The sequence below is a fragment of the Varroa destructor genome, unplaced genomic scaffold (genome assembly GCF_002443255.2).
Source record: "Varroa destructor unplaced genomic scaffold, Vdes_3.0 BEIS01000006.1, whole genome shotgun sequence".
NCBI lineage: Eukaryota > Metazoa > Arthropoda > Arachnida > Mesostigmata > Varroidae > Varroa > Varroa destructor.
Genome location: NW_019211459.1, coordinates 151,333 through 172,907, shown reverse-complemented (window position 1 = coordinate 172,907; position 21,575 = coordinate 151,333). Strand labels below are relative to the sequence as shown.

The 21,575-nt window shown below is 43.0% G+C and overlaps 2 protein-coding genes across 4 annotated transcripts in view; both read right to left on the bottom strand.

The window, feature by feature from the left end:
- Positions 1-1,000: 1,000 nt before the first annotated feature.
- On the bottom strand, positions 1,001-11,673 carry LOC147754701 (uncharacterized). The gene is made up of 2 exons (XM_086973685.1): positions 8,037-11,673; positions 1,001-3,437 (listed from the first exon to the last, which is right to left on the bottom strand). The coding sequence occupies exons 1-2, from the start codon at positions 8,065-8,067 to the stop codon at positions 2,836-2,838; spliced, it is 633 nt and encodes a 210-aa protein (XP_086829811.1). The 5' UTR covers positions 8,068-11,673; the 3' UTR covers positions 1,001-2,835.
- A 121-nt stretch (positions 11,674-11,794) lies between these two features.
- LOC111252862 (uncharacterized) overlaps positions 11,795-21,575 on the bottom strand; it is a 13,792-nt gene continuing 4,011 nt past the window's right edge. For 2 of the 3 annotated variants that reach the window (XM_022811405.2, XM_086973683.1), the window contains 6 exons: positions 19,987-21,575; positions 18,915-19,154; positions 18,438-18,640; positions 17,328-18,204; positions 15,534-16,064; positions 11,795-15,307 (listed from right to left, as the gene is read on the bottom strand). The exon at positions 19,987-21,575 is cut by the window's right edge and continues 2,516 nt beyond it. In XM_022811405.2, coding sequence (XP_022667140.1) covers positions 14,375-15,307; positions 15,534-16,064; positions 17,328-18,204; positions 18,438-18,640; positions 18,915-19,154; positions 19,987-21,575 — 4,373 coding nt within the window. In that variant the 3' untranslated portion in view covers positions 11,795-14,374. The remainder of the gene's footprint in view (positions 15,308-15,533; positions 16,065-17,327; positions 18,205-18,437; positions 18,641-18,914; positions 19,155-19,986) is intronic. The other variant, XM_022811406.2, reaches the window with a different exon arrangement.

The window sequence follows — 21,575 nt, the reverse complement described above, 5'->3', positions numbered from 1 at the left end:
TAGCACCCCTAACGTGCTTTGATAGTACTGTCAAACACGACAAGCTGCTTTTTACTCGCATTGCCTCTTATCCTTCTGTTCTCGCCTGAGGCCCTAAGGCCATACGCGCGCAATTATTTCAGCCTACATTACAGAACCTTTTACAGCTGATGAATATTAGTGACAATGTTATTACTGTTGGTAGCGAAGTACTAACGTTATGCTGAAAATTCAAATTTCGTATACAATAATAACCTGTTCCAGACGTTCTTTTGAGGCTACTGCGTTGTATCGAAAAGACGTATTATACGCAGTTCAAGATGCGACGTCAGCTGGTTCTGTGCACGTCATTCAACAACGACCGCGCATGAGCGCTAATAGAAATGCGCGTCGTATGAGCTTAAAGGTTACCGCTAACTTACTAATTGGAGTTCATGTTCTCAACAGAGGCAAATGTTGAGAAGTTAACCATAGAACTTGAACTTGCTAAACAGTTGTAAATCGGACGGTATCCTTTGGTCCAGCTTCCTTGAGAAGTAGGCGTCGTAGTCTATATGAGTGTTTACCCAGTTTACTAAGCCAAAACCCTAAACTTTACCTGAATTTACGCGTTCGGAATCGTAACATTATGTGATTCTAATTATATCCGACGGCATCGCCTTTAGAAGTGAAACTTCGTTAGATGTTATCGAGAAAGAGATGTTACACAGAGATTGCTCTTGACGAACAAAAACATTATTACTAAAAAAAAAAAAAAAAAAACAAGCTATATATATATATATATATAATGCGTGAAAGGAAAGAGAAAGAAAAAAAACAGTGCACTGGTTTGTTGTTTTACCTACTTGATTCCAACGAGAATATCTCATTTTCGAGAATCTGAGCTGCTGACCCTGGCAGAAAGTAGAACAGCTGGTACAGGTTGATAATGGATCCTAGCAAAATGAATGAAATATCTACTACCGAATTTCTGTTGAACAAAAACATATAAATTTTAAATCGAACAAAGATTAAACATTGATCACTGGCAACACTTTTTTTATTGATTTTTATTGTTTTCAAGTACCTGTATTCGTATAAGTACCTGCGTCGGTGATTCTATTTTTTTGGCATACGTGCATTTATATAATACATACAACTTTGTCGTGGATAAATCTTGTGAATCATGCAAAAAAACGTACTGCAACGTCCTTTTAAGTGTATTCCCCATACACATGTACCATAATATATATATGTGCATGTTTGACATTTACTGATTTTTATACCCTAATCCTACAACGTACGTAAGTACTACATAGCTAAACAGATCCACACATGCGGATTTGACATCAGACACACACACACACACACACACACACACACACACACGCAGACACCGACGAAGTCCGGCTGAGTTACACGAGGCTGCTATTCATTTCCATTGACCTCCACGTAAATCGATTCAACTTCCGTAACGAAAGGAGGAAAAAAATATAATATGCTAAGCCGCAGGCTGTGCGAGATAGGTGTCATGTTTTGCGGAATATTATGTAAGTACTACGGCAGGTAGTCAGATAAAAATGCACAAGCCATCGCCTACGTACCACAGCATCATTGACTAATAATACTAGCAGTGGTAATATCTTGGCTATCTATAATCTGGCTAATGACGCGTTTTTTACTAAACTTAAGAAACATCTGATGCTCTAGGTTCGAATCCGGGCGTAGACACGTGCTGTTCGGGTGGGAGTTAACCGTCTCATGGACGGAAAATCTGAAGCATTTCACTGGCTGTATCTATTGTACGAATCGCGAAACACCATATATAACTTCTATGATATTTTACATATTGTATGTGCTCTGAAACGACTAGGGCCTTCAATACAATGCAGACAGCTCCCAATATGTGAGATTTGTAGAGAGATACAATCACGTCAATACAATGATCAATGTCAACTAGGTACGGTCGGTTTTTATAGTCTTCAAGTTTAATCTTCAGAAATGGTGCAGATATCATACTTGCCACTTACATTTCTTGAATAAGTGTATGCTACCTACTCAAGCTGCATAAAAAATCAACTCAGATTGTTGAAGGCCATCGCAGGGGGAGGAACACAAATCCATTAGAGCAACAAAGAACGATGCGTCGAGCATGACAAGTAATACCATTATTTCAAAAAAGAAAGTTCTCCATTTTAGAGCTGTGGCATTTACTGCAAAAATAAAAATCATGTTTTTATTGAATGTAAGTACTGTGGTTATTTTATTTCCTAATAAGTAAATCAGCAGCGAACTGATAGTCCGCTGTCATCTGTCGGTAGAAGGTTTCTTCGACTTTGTGCAAAACGATCCTGCAAAAGCCATGACCTTAAGCGTATTTTATATTTTATCAAGTGTTTATAGAAGAATAGGATAGCAACGGTCTGTTCACATATATAATGATTAGTGGATAGACTTAAATTTAATCGTTTACGCCCTATATCTATCTAGCGTATAGTACGTGGCAGAAACGGATAATACGCAAGCCGCTGTTCGTCTATAGCTTCCGCGTAGCATAGCGTAGGACTCTCTATAACTCACTCTCAGAAGTGTAAATTCCACATGTTCATGTGAAGCCAAGTTCCTCACATACCCGCTTTCTGCCACGCTTATCTTTCCTTCACCGCCTTATGTAATAACGTAATTTCTTTCTTCTACATTTCTATTAGGCTTGTGACCTGCATTGTTCTTCATATCAACAACTAGCATTATTCTGTCATTTCGACTTGTATGTCCTTCTGAGAAAAGGTGTAATTCGATAAATAATCATTAATAATTCTATAATATGATTTTTAATCAATTTTACCCTATCCATAAACTGCCTGGTAATTGAAAAATTCAGGTACTTTGTATTTGATGTGCCGGGCCTCGGCAGATCTTCAAATGGCTCTTAAGACAATCTTTCCGAACAAATTTTCGGCCACATCGGCCACAAGAAAACTGCCGATTTCCTCTGTGTACGCTTCGAATATGGCGATACATGTGTTCGGCCCTCCGAGTTTCGTACGCGCAAAGCTTGCAGCGGGTGATCCGGCCATCACGGCAGAAGTCGCTAGCGATAGAACGACGCTCTTCTTTCGAAGACTTGTAGCATTTCTTACCAACCCCAACGCCAACCTCGCCAGTTTCTTGTCCTACGGGCTCCATAGTCGACAGGCTATTGTCAAGAGATGGGTGAACGATTTCTGCTGGCGGCGGTACGAGGCATGTTTCGAACTGACTACACTCGACAGGCCCTACAGGATAATCGTTGGAAACCATCGGAGCCAGTGTTGTTGCGGAAACGGGAATCTCTCTTGAGGTCACGGTTACCGGATCGTTCCCATTAGATAGCCATTCGTCCATAACATTTCTGTGAGGATACCCGAACGAGTGATGTGTCGGTGTAGGCAGATGGGGGAGCGCGCGGAGTCCTTCAGCATACTTCGTTTCATGGCTATCTGAAATTACAGATAGAAGTGGCGGTATAAGCGAGGTATTGGATTAAGCTGGAAAATTGCCTGCAATTTTAAGACGTTTATAGACGGTTTTGTTTCTTAATACATCTTGAATCCGCATTTATTATTGGAACTATGTTTTAGTAGACAGGCCACGCTTTCCCCAAATATAGTACATTGCAATCGCTTTTCAAGGTACGAGACTGAACGATACTGACGACAAACTCCATTTCGTCGACAGGCGGTCTAAACGAGTCAGCCCTAGGTGTAAGGCAATAAACACTGACGGAACACCACTGTCCATAGCGACTCATTCTGTTCATTCATTTAAACCTTTAGCATCCCCTAGATAGTGGAGAGCACAATGAAGGAAACGACTTACATAGTCTTCTACAACCTACCACAAAGATTGGTTCAATTCAGGAAAATATCTCCACCTTTGTAAGATAGCAAAAACTGTTGCTTTCGTAGAAACATAATTTTGTAGACAAGAGCGGGTTCAATATGGTCTTGGAAGAGTCATGACACTGAATTCACTAGCGAAATTATGCATGCTTGCCGATTGGCTTAATAAGGTACCTGATAATTATGGTATATATACACATTTCAATAGTTTATAAAAATTAGGAGTGGCACATAATAATATATAAGAGTAATTGTGGGCCGCGTACATACTTTGGCGGTTGGAGTTTACTACCCTCCATGCGTGGTTTTACATAGCACTAAACCCATACAACGTTACACGTAGTTCTGCGCATTTGCGCTCTTACATCGCGAGTACAACGGTAAATGGTAACTCGAAACAGCTTTAGGCCAATTTATTTGCTCCACATTTACGAGAAGGGGATCCAGTCGTATGATATTTATACCGTAGGCAGCCGATGGAGTAACTCTGAGGTCGAATAACCGAAAAGCGGTAAAGACTAACAGAACGTGGCTTCACAACGTTGTTCTTTTGTGCCTTTCTGTGACGTGCGATAAAAGATTTCTATAGATAAAAGACGTAGGACAAATTATTTACGCGCGGGGGGGGGGATTTTTAGCTAAAAAGCGTGCGTTGAAAAGCCATCCACCTTCCTCTGTTAAACTTCATCACTACGGTCTTTGTTAGGTTCACAGTTAAGCCAAGTTCTATCGAAATTAGGCGCAATATAGCCATCCTTTGTTGCACTTGGAAACGGCTGCTTCCATAGGTAATTAGGTAATTGGCGTAGAAGATCATTTTTGCAAGGGTTTTGGGTTCTCAGACTCTTGTTGGTATACCCTTTGAATGTGTCAAGAACACCGGAAATGGGGCTACCTCCTGCATGAAATCTGTGCTTCAAAGGAGGCAGAAAATTCTGCCACGTTATCGCAGATCCGCAGAAGTAGATTTTAGCCAAAAAAATCTGGATACTTTGTTGCATATACCCTAGCTACCTCCAATGGGATCTAATCAAAGCTTGGAAATTTTCCCAAGCCGCTTCCAGGAGTCGTTTCTTTAATCTAAGGTAACGTTCTTAACGAACGTTAACGAACCTCTGTTCTTATTTTTCCCGCTAAATCCCGCCAGATCACCTTCCTAGCATAAGCACATTCTGTTTTTTCCTTTGGTTGCAGCTTGCTTTTATTCTGATAGTAAGCAAAGACCCATACCCGTTATGTGTACCATTTTGCTTACGTTTCCTACTTATGTGATGGACCTTTACCATTCATTACAATCTTTCCCGCCTTGGACTAAGTATATGACCTTTACTGACTCTTTGCTGGTAGTTTGCCTCTGTTTTTTCTTTCCATTTACATTTACCTTGCGCATGTCACCGTCTTTGTTATTTTTAATAGCCTTACCTCTTTCCTACGACCGATTCTTCTCCATGTTGTCGCTTTGGGCTTCTTCAAACGTTTTTTAGGCGTCTCTGCAAAATGGGCACGCCATACTACCCTCCCTGTATCTTTCATAGATGCACTTTAGCCTCTGTCCAATGCAGTGTGTTCCTTGTTCTCTCGTCGTATCTGTACTTCAGCTACCTGCTTAGCGTTATGCTTTCTAGCTTTGCCGTTTCTAACCTTGCACTTCAGCAGTACTCTTCCAGTCTAAGGACGAGATTCCGTTTATTTGCTCTTAGTTGCCCTCTACAGGCCCCGTTTAATTTAACCTGATCTTTTATTCCATTAGGGTTTCCGTGAAGGTCTATTCGTTCTTCACGTGAATCCTCACGGTCCTACGAGCTTCCCTTTTCATATTTTTAGTGGTTCTGGTACAAACCTCAGGTTTTCTCTCCACCTGTTCTTTGTCTACGGTAGATCTCAATGGCTTTTTTATTAGCATCCGTCCATTTTCGCTGCAAGACGTAAACGAGTACTTTTTGCTCGCCTACATTTAAATCCATGGCTTTTTTCACACTTGTTTGTGGAACTCACAATGTTCCCTTTTCTATAGATTTTCTCTCTCCACATTTACAACCTTTTTCTTATATTCTTCAAAGTTGAAATCATATATTTAACCTAATCTCGGAATCTTTCTGTTTTCTCTTTTAATTCTGCTAGTTTTTGTTTTCCTCTCCTTGTCTTCCGTTTCTACTCTATTTTTGTTAGTTTAAGTTTCCAACTATTTCCTTTTTTTAGGTAGTTTCTTTGTTGATTCTTTGATCTCAGCCTATGTGTGCCTTATTTGGCCTCGGACAACCAGGATTTTTATTTCCTTTCACGGCTCTAGGAGCATGAAATTTGTTGTTCCTGACATCTATGCGTCCGTATCCTCTTTTTCTTAATTCCTATCCATGCCTCCATCTGGCCGCCTCGTGACTTCTAGGGGTTCCTATCCCTGTCTTCTATCTATCTGTCTATCTTATGTTTATTCAAAATCGCTGTCCCCCATTTTGCTATTTTTTCTATTTTCTCTATTCCTGTTTTCTTTCTAGACCAGTTCCATGCATCCTTGGAACCCCAGTGAGGCTCCCCAACTAAATTTTCAGGTTTCTTTTTGGTTTGTCTCTGCCTTAAGGGATTTCTTTCAGTATCATAATTACCTTTTTATTCGATTCCCGACAAGCTACTAGGCACCTCCTTTTCTTCTAAATGCGGTCAAGCATATCGCCTTCCTTAGTTCATTGCCCTTATTCTCGTTCCGGTTCCGTCAAAGATAGCTGGAGATAGGCGCCGACCAAAGATGGCGGACCTTCGTTGGTAACCACGTGGTCAAATCGCAGTACGGTATGTTTAAGTTGAAATTTTATGCACCGTATAGCACCAATCCATTCTATAGTTTTAATAGAATACATTCTGAGAGGGATAATTAATCCTTTCGTCCGGGCCATACTGTTGCTTGCCCCTGCACAGTTGCAATTTTCCGCTTAAACTTCGTGCAAGTTCCTCACACTTTCACTTTACTTCACTTTTCCATTATATCAACTGCTACACATCTTATGCAATGGTCTCGCACTTTAACATCTTTATTCATCTTCATTCTTTTAGTTCCTAGAGCGTTTCAGAGGCTCTGAACAAAACACTCTTAGAAGCTCGTAACCTGCACATCCGCTCTTCTCCTGCAGGGTTTCTCTAAGGTGTTGGACAACATTGTTTACGTACCGTCAGTCAACAGCCTAGTGTATGTGAGCTAGATGTGGGGACGGTTGGATATACTTCCGCAGTCACCACGACGCACTAATTCTCAACTTCTCTCTTATACTTAGAAGTGCTTGAAGGAGCACGAAAGGCTTAGACATAGGAAGTCCGTATGCCTCGGTGCACAACCTCTTTGACGTCCGCTGAACTCGATAACCATCACATCAAAATAGACTCCGCAGTAAAGTTAGTTGGAGCCACCCTTCATGCCACGCGGTTAGATGAGAAGTAGCAGCTACGTCGCGAAGCTCCTCCGCAAACCTGCCAAAACACAAACTCTTGCCAGCTTTCCAAAAACTCTCTAGGAAAGGCCACACTACGCAGTCGTTATCCATGTTGACAAAGTTGTATTAGAGTATTAGTTGTTCTTTGCCACTAGGCACATCAACTACCGCCAGGCTGCCCACAATTGGTTCATATGCACATCAACCGGTTTCCCGGCTCAGAGTGGTGCAGCTACGGTGTCTTAACCATTTCTAAGCAACTAAGTTATCAGCCCATAAAAAGCAGTTGTCATATTGATCTCCCATGCCTCGATCCAAAATACCTGACTACCTCAGATGAAACCAGAACGCAATTTCTCTGAAAATAGAAGTTCAATACAGCCATCGTTGCAGCCGTGCTCTCAGAACAACAGAGGCACAATGGTAGAACCGAGTGCCTGCCAACATTCGGCCCGAAGTTGTCCTTGAGCGTTAAAATCAGGAACTTCGAAACTTCGAAAACTTATGCGACAACTGAGGTTCTTTGCTTTGTTCTGTCCAAAGTGAAGTGCCTCAATTCGGTGCAATATAATGTTACACGAACTATCACGAAAAGAGAACTCGAAAAATAACATATTTTATAGTAGCAAGTATCAATCTTTCTGTGTAGCGCTATCAGTAATTGTTGGTAATTAATTAGATAAGCTTAAGTGTATTTAATTGACGAGCTCTACAGATAGTCTTAACAGCATCCAAAGTAAATTTAAACGGGGCTAATTAAATGACTCTCACATACCCTCCTGCGTGTGTGAAATTCGGTTGTGCATCGCTTACGATCATCTGCAAGAACCGGAATATCAAAGGACAGTACAGGTACAACTTCGTTAGGAATAGAGATCCATTCACTCGTTGTTTCGTTCCGGGGGAGCGCATATGGCTCGAGATGGCCTTCATCTTGTTCCGAGTAAATTCTCTTCTGGGCGTCTGCAACGATGGATCAGTAAAGCCATAGAAACGAAAAATGAGCACTTGATTAGTATTGTTAGATATTTTTAGATAGAAGATTTTCTGCGTATGAAACTGGAACTTAAACTGCCTTATAAATCGAAATTCTCTTTATTCATCAGCGCCAAATCCACATTAATATAAGACAAATATATTTAGGATCAATATTATTTTAAACAATTCTTCCCTGTTCTTTTAAAGCGTAGTTGAAGAATAAATTAGATCGATAGATTTCACATAACGTATTCGTATTGCACGTTCTAAATGCATGTTTCGTAGTTGTATTGCTACATAAATTAAGCTGCACGATATCTGAAAATTTGAAAGATCGCGCAGTCAAGCTTTATTAAGGTTTTATTTAGAATATTCATTACGTCGCCGAATCTTAGCCGAAGCATAATGGTGGTGGTGATGACGACGACGACTCAGCACATGGCCGAACACAGAGGAACCACTACATTTGGTAAAGTGTCTGAAATTGAACCATGTTGTTAGATATGTTGCACTAATGAATGCATAAAAAATAATGTATATTGAAAGCTTAGTGGCACATTGCTCAATATATTCACCCGTGACCATCGCTACGCCAACCCTCTTCGCGAGTTACGAATAGGAAGCCTTGCGGTTTTTCTCATCGCTACAATAACCTTACCGTTTGTACATTCCCACATTTCTCCTGTCAGCTGGATCATCAAGGTCTGTGCATAGTCCTTACACGACCTTATGACCTTTCTATCGAATATTAAATATAAATACAAGACGACGAAAATGATAATGATATTTTATTGTCATTCATCCTCTCCTCTCGTTTCGAGTACTATGCTCGGTAGCATCCGATAGGCATTCCATCGAGCGGTTGGCTCCCAACATGAAACAAAGCTGTCGGACTCCAATTGGAACAACTGCGTGTCCCTTAAGTTCAGCGGGCGAACTTGTTACCGACTACGCCACCATCGAGACCGTACCGTCATGTTTAGCATCACAAAATATTACCGTCTGCTTCATTAATAAGGATTTCATTCATAAATAGCGACGGATGTATGGGAGCTTTCTAACGAGTTCGCCGGTTAGTAATGACGACGACGATGCTGCCGCTTGTCACGATAATAGGCGTCGTAGTTCTCTCAGAATGTGTGCGTGCATGTATATATAACGAAATGCAAGTATTTATTTGCTCAGAGCGCCATATATATATATATATATCAGTAGTATCCCATTTGTTTACACAAATTCGATTTCTACACAAACTAACAAAATGGTTCTTCATATATGGCGGGGCTTAGATTCAAGGCCTCTTGCCCTTCAGTTATTTTACTGTTTAGTTCATGCCTATAAATCGTGCTTAATCGACAGCCGTTAACGGGTCAGATTAACTAGTCCCAGTGCCGATGCTCAGGGTGTAAACACAAACGTTGTACAACGCTAACTTGACGCAGTTACCCCATCATGGTACAGTACGGCTATTTACAATCATCTTCTTTGCGATTCATGTATAATAGACATGCGACAGTTAAATGACGTTACCCGCAGCTCAGCATTTTGAGCTTATAGAACACTATAAATGAATTTGACACATTTATCCATTCGGCCGTTTCCAACGATTCCGTTGTAGTGATCCCGTAGTTGTTTCATCCCAACCAAAAGATAAATATCTATCTTACCCCACGAAAGCTATGTGAGTGAACTATTGTATCGAAGTTATTGCAACTTGTCAATTTCTCGTTAGTCTCGTACAAGTTTCCTTTCATGCTCATCTGTATGCTGGTTATTCTACTGATGGAACAAGCTCAAAATGGAATACCCAATAAAGTTGGCCCAAACTCTTGTTACGTTGTATAACACACGCAGAAGTATAATACACAATATGAAGTCAATTTTCGAAAACAACCGCCCTTTGGTCAACCATGGCAATAAAAATTTCGACGAGACCTCTTTCGCATAAGCGTCCCACATTTGTATGATATTAGATGCGTATCATAAGCGAAAATATCTAATTACTATTGAATATGCAGTGTTCATTTAAATACCGTTCAGGCACATCGGAATACAGTACAAATTAACATTGGGTCATATTTTGGCTAAATCTATTCTCTTAGGGTTCTAACATCAATTCAAAGAGTCACTGACCCCGTTCAGATATTCAGCATCCTTTATTGACGCGATTCTGTGGCCGTTTCAGCTCCTGGTAATCTTCGGTAATGGTTCGGAGCATTGATCATGATAACGTGCTAGCAAAACTCTGTAGAACAAGCACGATAGCGTAGTTTTAGGAAAATGCCTTCCAAAAATTACCGGTGGCGCCATTTAGGAAAAATCGTATGTAAGTCCAAACGATTCAGCTTAGGAAAAATAACGTGGCGGTGTACTCGGTCAAGTATTCTTGACAGCCGTTTTTTTTTTTTTTTTTTTTTACTATTTAGTACATGCACGACGTGATATTCCACCATCTGAAGCTGCTGCAAGGTACGTATAGAGCTCAAAAGATGGTTGATCGAATAACAAAATATTGAATAGCCTATATTAAAATCGTCTAGACAGTCTAATTTGGCATAACGGTTCAGTAGCTAAGCCATGTTTACGTCATGTTTCAAGGCAAGTTCGGTTACAGTCACAAAGTTCACGAAATTTCGGAGTACAATCTTTTACTTCATTCGAAGCACAATATGTTCCGACACTGCTTATGGACTATCCCGGAATATTTATTTTGTTGCACGATAGTCGTTGCAACCGATCCCTGTAGACAGTTGGCGGCTCACCGAGCGAATAGCCTATCTGACCCATTTGAGATCTACCCATATTATCGACTCGGCAATGAACATCACTGTACCTGCGCTTCATTTTATTGTTTTGAAGTAATATATGCCGAGTGTCCCACTTTTCTGGCCGTCGCAATAGCTGACTAGCGTACATGGCGCAATAGCAATCCCATACATATACACACATGCGCGACTTTTACACACATGGCTCGCGAAGGCAAAGCAACGCTGACCGATCTCCTTTTACTCGTAAGGGTGAACCGTCCAAGCTCACACAAGTCGGGGCCTGACCTCCGTCAGGCTTACTACTTAATTTCTCTGAGCCTCGCGTGGCTCGTGAACATTTGAGTTTTGTTAACACTAAATTATCTATGCACTTCATTTTCAAAGGCGGCTTCTGTTCGCGGTCGTAAAGTCTCGACGACGCTAACAACGGGTAGGTGCTCGCTAAACACCACGAGGCTCAAACAACTTTAAAATAATCAGGTTTGTGAACACTGTTTAGCTTTGTGATACGTTCTAGCCTTACATGCGGAAAAAATTCCTTCGTAGCCGTAACTGCTGCACGTACAAATTGATACTTGTTGACGATATGTGAAATTATTTTAACTTCAATAAAGCTGCGCTTAAAAAAATCTTAGTGCCAAATCGAAGTGAAAGTGGCAAGCCTAAGTCTAATGAGAACATTCAATAAAAACACTATAGAGCCTCCTTTTTCTAAGACGAGGTTCAACAACAAAGTCGCGTAATATTAAGCTATCTACTTATTACCTGTAATTTAAAACAACTTCAATAAATCTTCATTGTGTATCCACAATAAATATAGCTTTATTTACAGAAATATACAGAAGTAGTTTATTCTACAAAGGATAATTATCGTAGAGCAACATTAATTATAGTGAAGCTAGATTACTGTTAATAAAAAAAAAAGTCAAGCACTAAGGCTAAATTAACATTTTGATACTTGTCGCCAACCTTCGCCTGCGTTTACTTAGTATTTCTTTAATTTGGCCAACTCAATCCATTACTACTAGCTTGATCTCTACTATATACTGCTATTAAAGCCACTGGGACCGGACACCCTAAACCGATTTATTTCAGAAGATACTCGTGCTCAGTGTCTCCTTATCGTAAGCTTCTATTTGGGCACTTTGCTATCAATAATTAATCACACAAAACTAAATTCAGTTAAGGCTATTCTGTTGCACTCACAGGGAATTACGGATTGCTTGCACTTGCCGCAAAATTGTTGAACTCTTTTTTTAAAGGCGCTGCTATTTACGGAGACAGACGGCACATATACAGTGTTTGCTGCATACTAAGACAAGAAATTATTTATAATTTCCGCAGATCCCACAACATCAATACCAGGCCTATTGGCAAATATTTCAACCTCAAGATTAGAGCCATTCATTCATTCATTCATTCATCCAGGCAAATGATGAAATATCCAGATAAATGATTTTTTCATGGAACAAAATGCAGTATCTCAATGAATGAATGAACAAAACATCACAAAATCAAGAAAATAGGAGATCGCCGTTTGAAAACTAGCAGAGAAAAAAATTGAGCATAATCTATTAATTCGTGTTAATTTAGGTCGGATGTATTGCCACATTATATAAGCAGCTATTGTGTAAGCATATCAATTACATTATTGCCATCGCTATTCGAATATGGCCATTAAAATAAGCAGAACCCAAATGATGGGTCACAAAATTTCTTGGGGTTTCAAGGCTTGGCAATGTTGCTCTACTGCACAGAAGTCGGCAAAACAAACGTATTCCGTTGTACGAGCAGTTCCCTTTTCGGCTGTACTGACTTACACTTCCTCAAACTTAATATTATTATTATCATTATTATCGTTGGCGCCCTTCGTCGACATCGCTCCTTAACCCATATATACGCACACCTGCTTACCCACTGTTTCTTTTGTCAGATATTTATGTCTGCCCAGGAATTATTTCAACCATCCGGAGTTCATCAATCATTAAGGCAAAGCGAAATACGAAAACGATGTTATCGAAGCGCAATCATCACATTTGAAACTCATATCCTCGTTTCTCTTCGTCCTATATTTTTTCTTTTGCCGAAATGCATACAACATACCCTCATAAAAACATACACGCACGCACACATTCACACGCCCACACAGAAACCCCTAGGTACATACATACATTTAGTTTTGCTCAAACACACGCCCAACCTTTACAAGCGTAACTATCTACATACTCTGTTATTCATTCAGCTTTTGTGCACCGTTTAGCCTGTTCGACTCGTTGCAATGGTTAGTCTATCGTCTCACCGCCGCGGGTGATAACATTATTTTCAGTACGGCGTCTGTAGATCACGGCATCCATCATGTTAATTCTGTCTCATTGTGTATTCATGAGTAGTAATCTGTATACCAGTTCCCACTTCCTTTAGCTATAACGACTCATACGAGCCTTATCTCTACACCTGTCCGGTACGAATTCACCCAGTCAGTCAGTTCATCATTTTCCTTCATCGTTATTTATGTACCTAGAAGTTTTTACAATTTGTGGGATCCGTTCGTTGTACAATGCGTACAGACGTGTAATAGCTTGCGTGACAACTTGAGTCCGTTCCATATCATGATTGTTGACAAAAATCGGCCCTTAGTTTCAACACTGCGCATGGCAACGCATGTGAACGTGACCCGTTTGTTCTTCGCTACATCGTACTCCTACTATCTCACTCACTGTATCACACTTTACGGGCGTAAGCACGACTATTTTGAGCCGGTCTTATGATTGTTCTTATTATCGACATCGAAGGTCTTACTGCTTGCCATACGTGACTTGCGTATACGTTCATCATGGCTTAGACGATTATCTACTGTTGGTGACGGCTGTTCTCTGTTTTCCGTTGATATTGCGACCGCCCTGCCTCCTTCCGGCAGAAGAAAAAAATCGGAAAAACCCTTTAGTGCAGGCAGATACGGGATTGGAGTCCCATTTGCACATATTTTACAGCAGACATTTGCCGGAAGACCAATGCGGAATCTTCTCCTAGAAGACTTCTCCCAGCCAACATCATCAGTTTACCGCACCTGCAGCGTCCCGTGGTGGCTAAGCAGAGCCACGTCGCGGAACAACACCCTTCCACAAAACGTTTCACATTTTTACATATATTTTTCTCGAACCACTGTAAACAAGGGTCTTCTGTTTATTCTCTTTCCTGTTCATTTTTGCTGTTCGTGCATCTAGTTCAAGTTATTATGTGTCGATTTTTTCCGCCTATCTCCTTTTCGCTGTACATGTACTATGTCACATACTAAAATACTCTATAAGTACGTCAATTACCCTTTCCTGTTCACACAATATTGTGCGAATGCTTCTCTCATCCAACCTCACTGATAAAACTGTCTTTGTTGCTGTTGTTGTGCTTGCTGCGCTTGTTGCCACCGTTGCTGGGCAGCGGCGTGTTGTTGCTGAGCAGCTTGTTGTGTAGCGTTGTTAATCCGGTAGAAGTGTTGTTGCTGCTGCTGCTGTTGTTGTTGTTGCTGCGGTTGTTGGCCGCCAGCGGCAGCGGCGGCGGCAGCAACGACAGCTGCCGCCGACTGAAGCTGTTGTTGCTGCGCAGCCTGTTGGCGCTGCTGCATGATCTGCTGTATTCGTTGCTGTTGAGCCTGTTGCTGTATCCGCCACTGCTGTTGCTGTTGCTGCTGCAATGCCAATTGCCGTTGCTGTTGCTGCTGCTGCTGCTGCTGCTGCTGCTGTAGCTGTTGCTGCTGCTGTTGCAATTGCTGATGACGCAGCAGTTGCTGCTGTTGTTGAAGTGCCAACTGCTGCCGTTGATCGACTACCTGTTGCTGTTGGACTCCGGCGACACCTCGTCCAGTCGGCACTTGCTGCATCATCATCTTATGGACAACGGCTGCACCTCCACCAGAAACTGACAGCTGCTGCTGCTGTTGTTGCTGTCTCTGCGGCTGATGCTGAATAGACACCTGCTGTACGGCGACTCCTGAGCCCTGGTGCTGCTGTTGCTGCCTCAACTGGAGCTGTTGCGCTACCGTAACAGTTTGCTGTGGTGACGCGGACGCCACCGAGGAGGCAAGCGCTACCTTAGCATGTTGCTGCTGCTGCTGTTGCTGCTGTTGTTGTGAAGAGCCTGAGGATGAGGGCGAAGAGGACGACGACGATGTCTGTTGACCGGGCACTGAAGTGAGAGTAATGCCAGGTGGCAGTTTAGGCAACGCCGCTGCTGCGTCCTTCTGCTGAATAGGAATCATCTCGATATCTTTTGGCAGCTGAATGTCGGGCTTTTTCGGAGGAGCCAGCTGGTCAAATGGAGTGGAGAAGGCAATGTAACAAGATTATTATAGAAGTACTATTTCGAGGGGCTTATGTTTCATAAAATCTGATATTAAACATGAGTGGCACACGTGTTCAAGGCCGAACTGATCGTTCAAACAACAAGGATCTGATGCATTAGCGCATGAGTAGGCTGCACAGTGTTCGGAAATTCTTGGTACGGCAATATGGCTCAATAGTAATGTAGCTTACCGGTGTAATAGATAGGCCGGCCGGAAGGCTGATTGGCGTCGCGGCGGGTTTCGGCGACGAAGCGGGCGGTGCCTTTGCGCTGGCTGGCGACGATACTGCTGTGATCTGCAACGACGAAGACACAAGGTTGTTCTTCGAGATACTCTGATGAAGATTGTTGTTGTTGTTGTTGTTGTTGTTGTTGTTGTTGTTGTGGCTGTGATGATTGTTACTGCTGCTGCTATTCTTCTTGTAGTCACCAATAGTCAGGCCGCCTCCACCGACCCTTTCTGAGGATCCACTAGCGACAGAACTGCTGCTGCTGCTGCTGCTGCCGCCCATATTAGCAGCAATGCTAGCCGGTAGACGCCCGGTGGGCGTCGACCGTGCCATTGTGCTGCTACTACCGACGGCGTGCGAAGGTTTAGTAGAGGTAGTTGTTGCAGAGTTAGATGAGGCGGAAGCCGTGCGGGCTTTCTGTGCCATGCTGGCGAGATGCTGCATCATTTGCTGCGGGCCGACCGAAGCAGTGGAGGCAGCAGATGGCCCCACCTGGCGGAGAGTCAGTGAGCACGCCCACCACAACAACGACAACAATACAAACACCACAACACAACCACCAACAGCCACCCAAAGGCAACTTTGTCTTAGCCACGTCACTCATTTCATTCATCACTTCAATCAGCAAAAAAACACATCGCTCGACTCAGCACACCACCGCCATTATCGACCTTTCAAATGGCTAAATTTTCCCTACGTTAAAAATTTCTATCTAATGATTTCATGAAACAAAATTCGATTTACATCTTTTCATTCATCTGCATTCTGTAATCTTGCCTCACCACTCTAGGATAACTTCATCGTTGTCATCATCTTTTAGCAGCTGCTTAATGGCGCTGCAGCAATGTTAGTACTATGAAAAAAAGAAGATAAACTGTTTAGCTTTAGCTTGCGTAGGAGAATGACTCTGCAACGGTTCATTGTACGCGTTCCATGCAAACACTCGAACTTTTTCTAGTTGAGGATTGTCAAAAACTTCTCTTGTCGTGTGCGAATTATATTATGCGTGTACAAACCTATATAAAGAGTAGCAATATAGAGATCATAATTAATGTCAAGCACATGCTCTCACGGGTGGTTGTGGCGTGGCGTGCTCACTTCTCCCCACTCACACCAGCCCACTTACTAGCCCTCAACCACCCCCGGTTCAGTCTGTTCTCTTATTCTGGCTGAAATCAAATCTATTAACGCAGGCAGGATAGTATAGAGCATAATACCCCGACACCGTTAAGTGGGATAATTGCCGAAATTATATTTTACTCAAGTCCTATTGTTGTCACGCATGAACGCTTTAATGTTAATACGCAGTTTTTGTTGCATACTAACTCAGATATTTGTATACGACATGCTATGCCATGCAGCGAGCAACTGACGGCATCGACAGGATATTAGTCCGGGTGAGTGTCCGCAAATATGTGCTATGCTCTACAGAAGAAAGGCGGTCTTCGCACATGGATGTGCGTGAATACTCAGAGGAGCGCAACTTCCAAAGCGCCACCGTGCTCAAAAACAATGTACGCGAGATTTTACGAACTAAGAAGATGAAATTAATCAGATCAATGAAGAATCGAAGGTGTTCGAATTGTTGCGCGCAATTATGAAGCAACTGACGACAACTAAACCTCGTTGCCCTTGTTACCTATAAACTACATAGTAGTACACTATAATACTATGGAAAATGATCATCTGAGCAAATATACAACTCTGAAACTTTAATGTATTACTTTCATACATCCGATATTTAGTCTTCCTTACCCGCTGCTGCTGTTGTTGCTGATGATGCAACTGTTGTTGCTGCTGCTGCTGCTGCTGTTGAGCGAGAACGAACTGTCGTTGTTGTGCTTGTTGCTGTGCTTGAAGCTGTGCCAACCGTTGCTGCTGCTGCTGTAGGTGTTGTTGCTGCTGTTGCTGTTGCTGGAGCCGCAGCTGGTTTTGTCTCGCGAGCTGCTGCGCGTGGAATTGTTGCTGCTGTTGTTGTTGTTGTTGTTGTATAGCGAGTCGCTGCTGCTGCTGTTGCTGCAGCTGCAGCTGTTGCTGCTGATGGTGGTGGGCTTGCTGTAGTTGTGCGTGCGCCTGTTGCTGCGGCTGATTAGGATGATGGGGCCCCATTCGTCCTATTTGCTGCGGGCTGGCAGACGGATAGGGTTGGTACTTAGTTGAGTTAATCGGCCGAGGTCGTGGCACAAAGTTGCGCATCTGCGCCGCTTGCAGTAGTTGCTGCTCAGTCGGCGGAGGGACACGAAAGGCTGGTCGCTGACTCAACTGGGCGCCCAGACTCTGACCCAGACTCTGTCTCAGGAGGGCGTGGTCTGCTGCTGATGGCGCGACAGCGCTGGGATTTCCGCCAGCGACAATAAGCTGCTGCTGGTGGTGTCCACCTGGTAGCAGGCCGTGATGTGGCGGCGCTTGTCGTGCTATCTGCATACCGCCGGCTTGCCCGCTGCTGTGTTGAACCATATTTTGGAGGTCTTTAAATGGCGCCGGGGCGGGGACCGGTGCTAGGCCAGTATTTGGTGGCATAGGAGGTTCAATACGTAGTCCGAGGTATTCCTGTTGTTTAGGAGTGTGCTCAAGTTTTGCAATATCATCAGCAGTCTTTCGTTGCCCTGTCAGGCAAGGCATATCGGAGACCCTGAAACCACACAACAAATTGCCCCGAATACAAACATATATACGACATTAGAATTAAAGCACCTAAGACGGAAACATAGAAAAATGGCAGCTAAACTATATCTATCACCTGCTCAATATAGGAAGATGATAAGCCTGAACAATTGTCTCAAGAAATAAACAGTCTAAATGAGGTTAATAGTGCACAGGCAAATCTTGTATCGATCTGTACGAATTATCGTACTCGATACTCACTCTATAGGATCTTTCTCGATACGATAATGTTTGACTAGCTCTCGGAGAATATTCTCGAGTTTAATGATTTTTGTGAGTACATCGCCATTACTGCTGGGCTGCATTGCGAGAGAGACCTCGCGCAATAAGCGGAAAATACAGGTAACCGTTTCCGCCTTAGCCTCTAAGCACGCTACTGTTAGTTTTCGTGCCTCATCGGACACCTGAAAAATCAATTAATGACATCAGGGAACACAGATGATACAACACGTGTGTCAATAAAAAAACAATTACCATTTTTAATTTGAGTGTAAATGTGGAACTATGTCAACTCAGTATACACGTAGTTTTATTGAAAACCATGCATTTTGTTTGTACATTAATTTCTGCCTAGCAAAGAAATAGCAGTGGTAATTTCTTTACGTTTAGATTAAATCGGTTTTTTGCGTTCATCTACTTTGTCACAAGCACGATTTACGTTACCACCAGAAAAAATACCTGACGATCCAAAATATCATTGACAAGCTTGTCAATGTGTTTCTCCTCAGTGTACGTCTTAACAAGTTCAGCCTCCGCCTCATGTGCGCCTGACATCAACTCTATCGTTGCTAAACTGGCATACAGATCGAGTTCGAGTTCGGCGCGCTTCCCACAACGGACGGCTGGTTCCTCATCAATACAGGGAACAATGGCTTCGCCTTCCTCCATCATCACACCATCCTCATCGGCGTTGACCACCTGTTATCAGAAGAGACGTTGAAAGCACGGAAAACATAAATACAAAAAAAAAGAGTTAGAGGCATCATTTAAAAAATGCATTTTTTTGTACCTGTGGTAAGCCGTTAACAAAACAGTCATACAACCTTCAGCTCAACACGAAACGAACACAGCCAACAAAGATGGCCATCCGTTGATTTTCGCTCCAAAATGCAGTCTTATACTGAGTGAATATCATTTGCTCGATGTATATGAACAATAACTGCATATAGAACCTTGCGATAGTTGCTTGTGCCGCAATAAATAACCATCTCTCTGCTCCCATTAAAAGTCGGTAAAGACCTTTCTACTATAACGAAGTACTTTTTCCATAATTACTTATCATTTTGGAACAAATTCTTCTACATCTGCCTGTAAATTCTGATGAAATATCATGGAGCCAATAGTTGCGGTTGACTGACAGGAACCTGATGCGTATTGGGTCTGTCAATCATCGATCTAGGACTATATAATGAGAGAAAAGAGCGCTTATTTAGCGGCAAACGTCACGACAAAATACTGCTGTTAGCCAAACTGTCTAATTTTCATCAACTGAGAAAACAACTGTATTATCGTGGTAATCATAGACATATTTCTAATTATGAATTGATATTTACATGAGCATAATGCTGCCGTTCCTTTTAAGGTAAAAGCATTAAAGATGGGTACTTGGCTGTTTAATCATCATACCTCTCTCTCTCTCTCTCTCTCTCTCTCTCTCTCTTATTCCTTTTGCTCTCTCTGTCTACATTAATGGCGAGTTATTATTACCTGTCATAAAATTGTGGGTAAAATCTGTGTCAAAGTGCCTAACCTGATCAAGGCTATCCTGGTCAAGCGGCTGAGCTTCGTTATCGTGAAGATCGTCTCCGATCAAAGTTACCTCGCCCTCAGTCTTTGTTTCTACCATCATTTTCTCCTCGAGTTTGACCTTGTTGTTTTTTTGCGTCCTATCTTCTGCCTCCTTTATTTCCTCCTTGAGTTCGGTTTTCTCGACTTTGTCAATTCGTAAAACCTTCGTGGCGTCCTCTTTTGTCCGACTATCAATCTCCTCGCCCTCCGCCATCTTAAGTCGTTTCACGTCCGGCTCGTCTTTGCAGTCCAGCGCCGGCGAAGACCCGTAACCGACCCGGGAGCTATCGGTCTTTTCAATCTTCACGTCGTTCGTAACGACCTTCGGCGAATCTTTAGCGGGCTTCAGAGAGGGGTCGCCGGCCGCCTCTTTTCTACCGTCGCTTCCCAGTTTGCCGGCCAGATTGACACTCCCAGAACCCGCAGTAATCTTTATGGTGTTACTGCTACTTCTGGCGGAATCGGTGGCAGCAACAGCTGCTTTTGCTCCGGGAACAGTGGTCTCCTTTTTACTTAGGCTACCTGTCTCCTCGACCTTTTCCTGAGGCACAAAGGAGCCGGTCCTTTCCTTTCTCGATAGTTGTTGCTCCTTATGAGTGAAGGTGCTTGTCCTCGGCGGGGTAGAGACTTGGGTCTCAGCCTCTCCCGTCGCTTTACTTTGGTCGTCTTCTATGTGCTGCTGGGGTTCGTCTCTTTCTACCTCCTTAGCTACTTCGCTCTGGCACGTCGTCTCCTCGTCTTGCCTCTCTTGCTTCGATTGCTGTTCAGCGTCTCGCCACTGCACGGGTGGAGGGTATTTAACGGTAGCGCGGTCGTCTTCCTCGGACGCGTATGGCTCCGTATCGGTCTCCAAGCTCGTATGTCGGCTATCGCTGCTACGGCCACTCGAACTTGCTGCTGGTGAAAGTCGACTTTCGCTCGTCGCCAATGAACTGTAACTGTAGCGGCTGTGATTGCTCATACTCGACGAACTGCTACTTACAGTATCATCTCGGACGCTCCATTCACTGAAGCCGTCACTCGAATTCGAGTTTTCCTTGATGAACTTGATGACAACGGGATCAATGCCCGATCCAACGCCGCCGTTGATATTGGCAACGTTCCGTCGACGCCGGCGCTCACGTTTGCCGATTCCTGCTGAACGCCGACTGCCAGATGCGCTCCGTTTATTATTAATGCTGCTTTTATTATCGCTAGTGGGAGTTTTGTTTACAGTTGCAGCTGTGGCTGCTGCTGCTGCTGCTGCTGGAAGCGATAGAGCGCTTTTTTTCGCCTTGCGTTCGGTCCTGTTTTTGTTATGGCAACGATTTTCCCTTTGGCGCCGACGGTTTTGACTTCGCTTCGCCTCTTTCAAGCTACTGCAGCAGCTGCTGTTATTGTTGATCTTGCATGCAAACCGACAGAGTTCGTCGGTAGTGAGCCGGCTTACCAGAACAACAGGCTGTACGTCAAAGTTGATTGAGCCACCTGCAGACGCTGCTACAGCTGCTGGCGCCGCCGCTGCTGCAGCTGCAGCCGACGGGTGGACCGTAGATGAACTGGAACAAACTT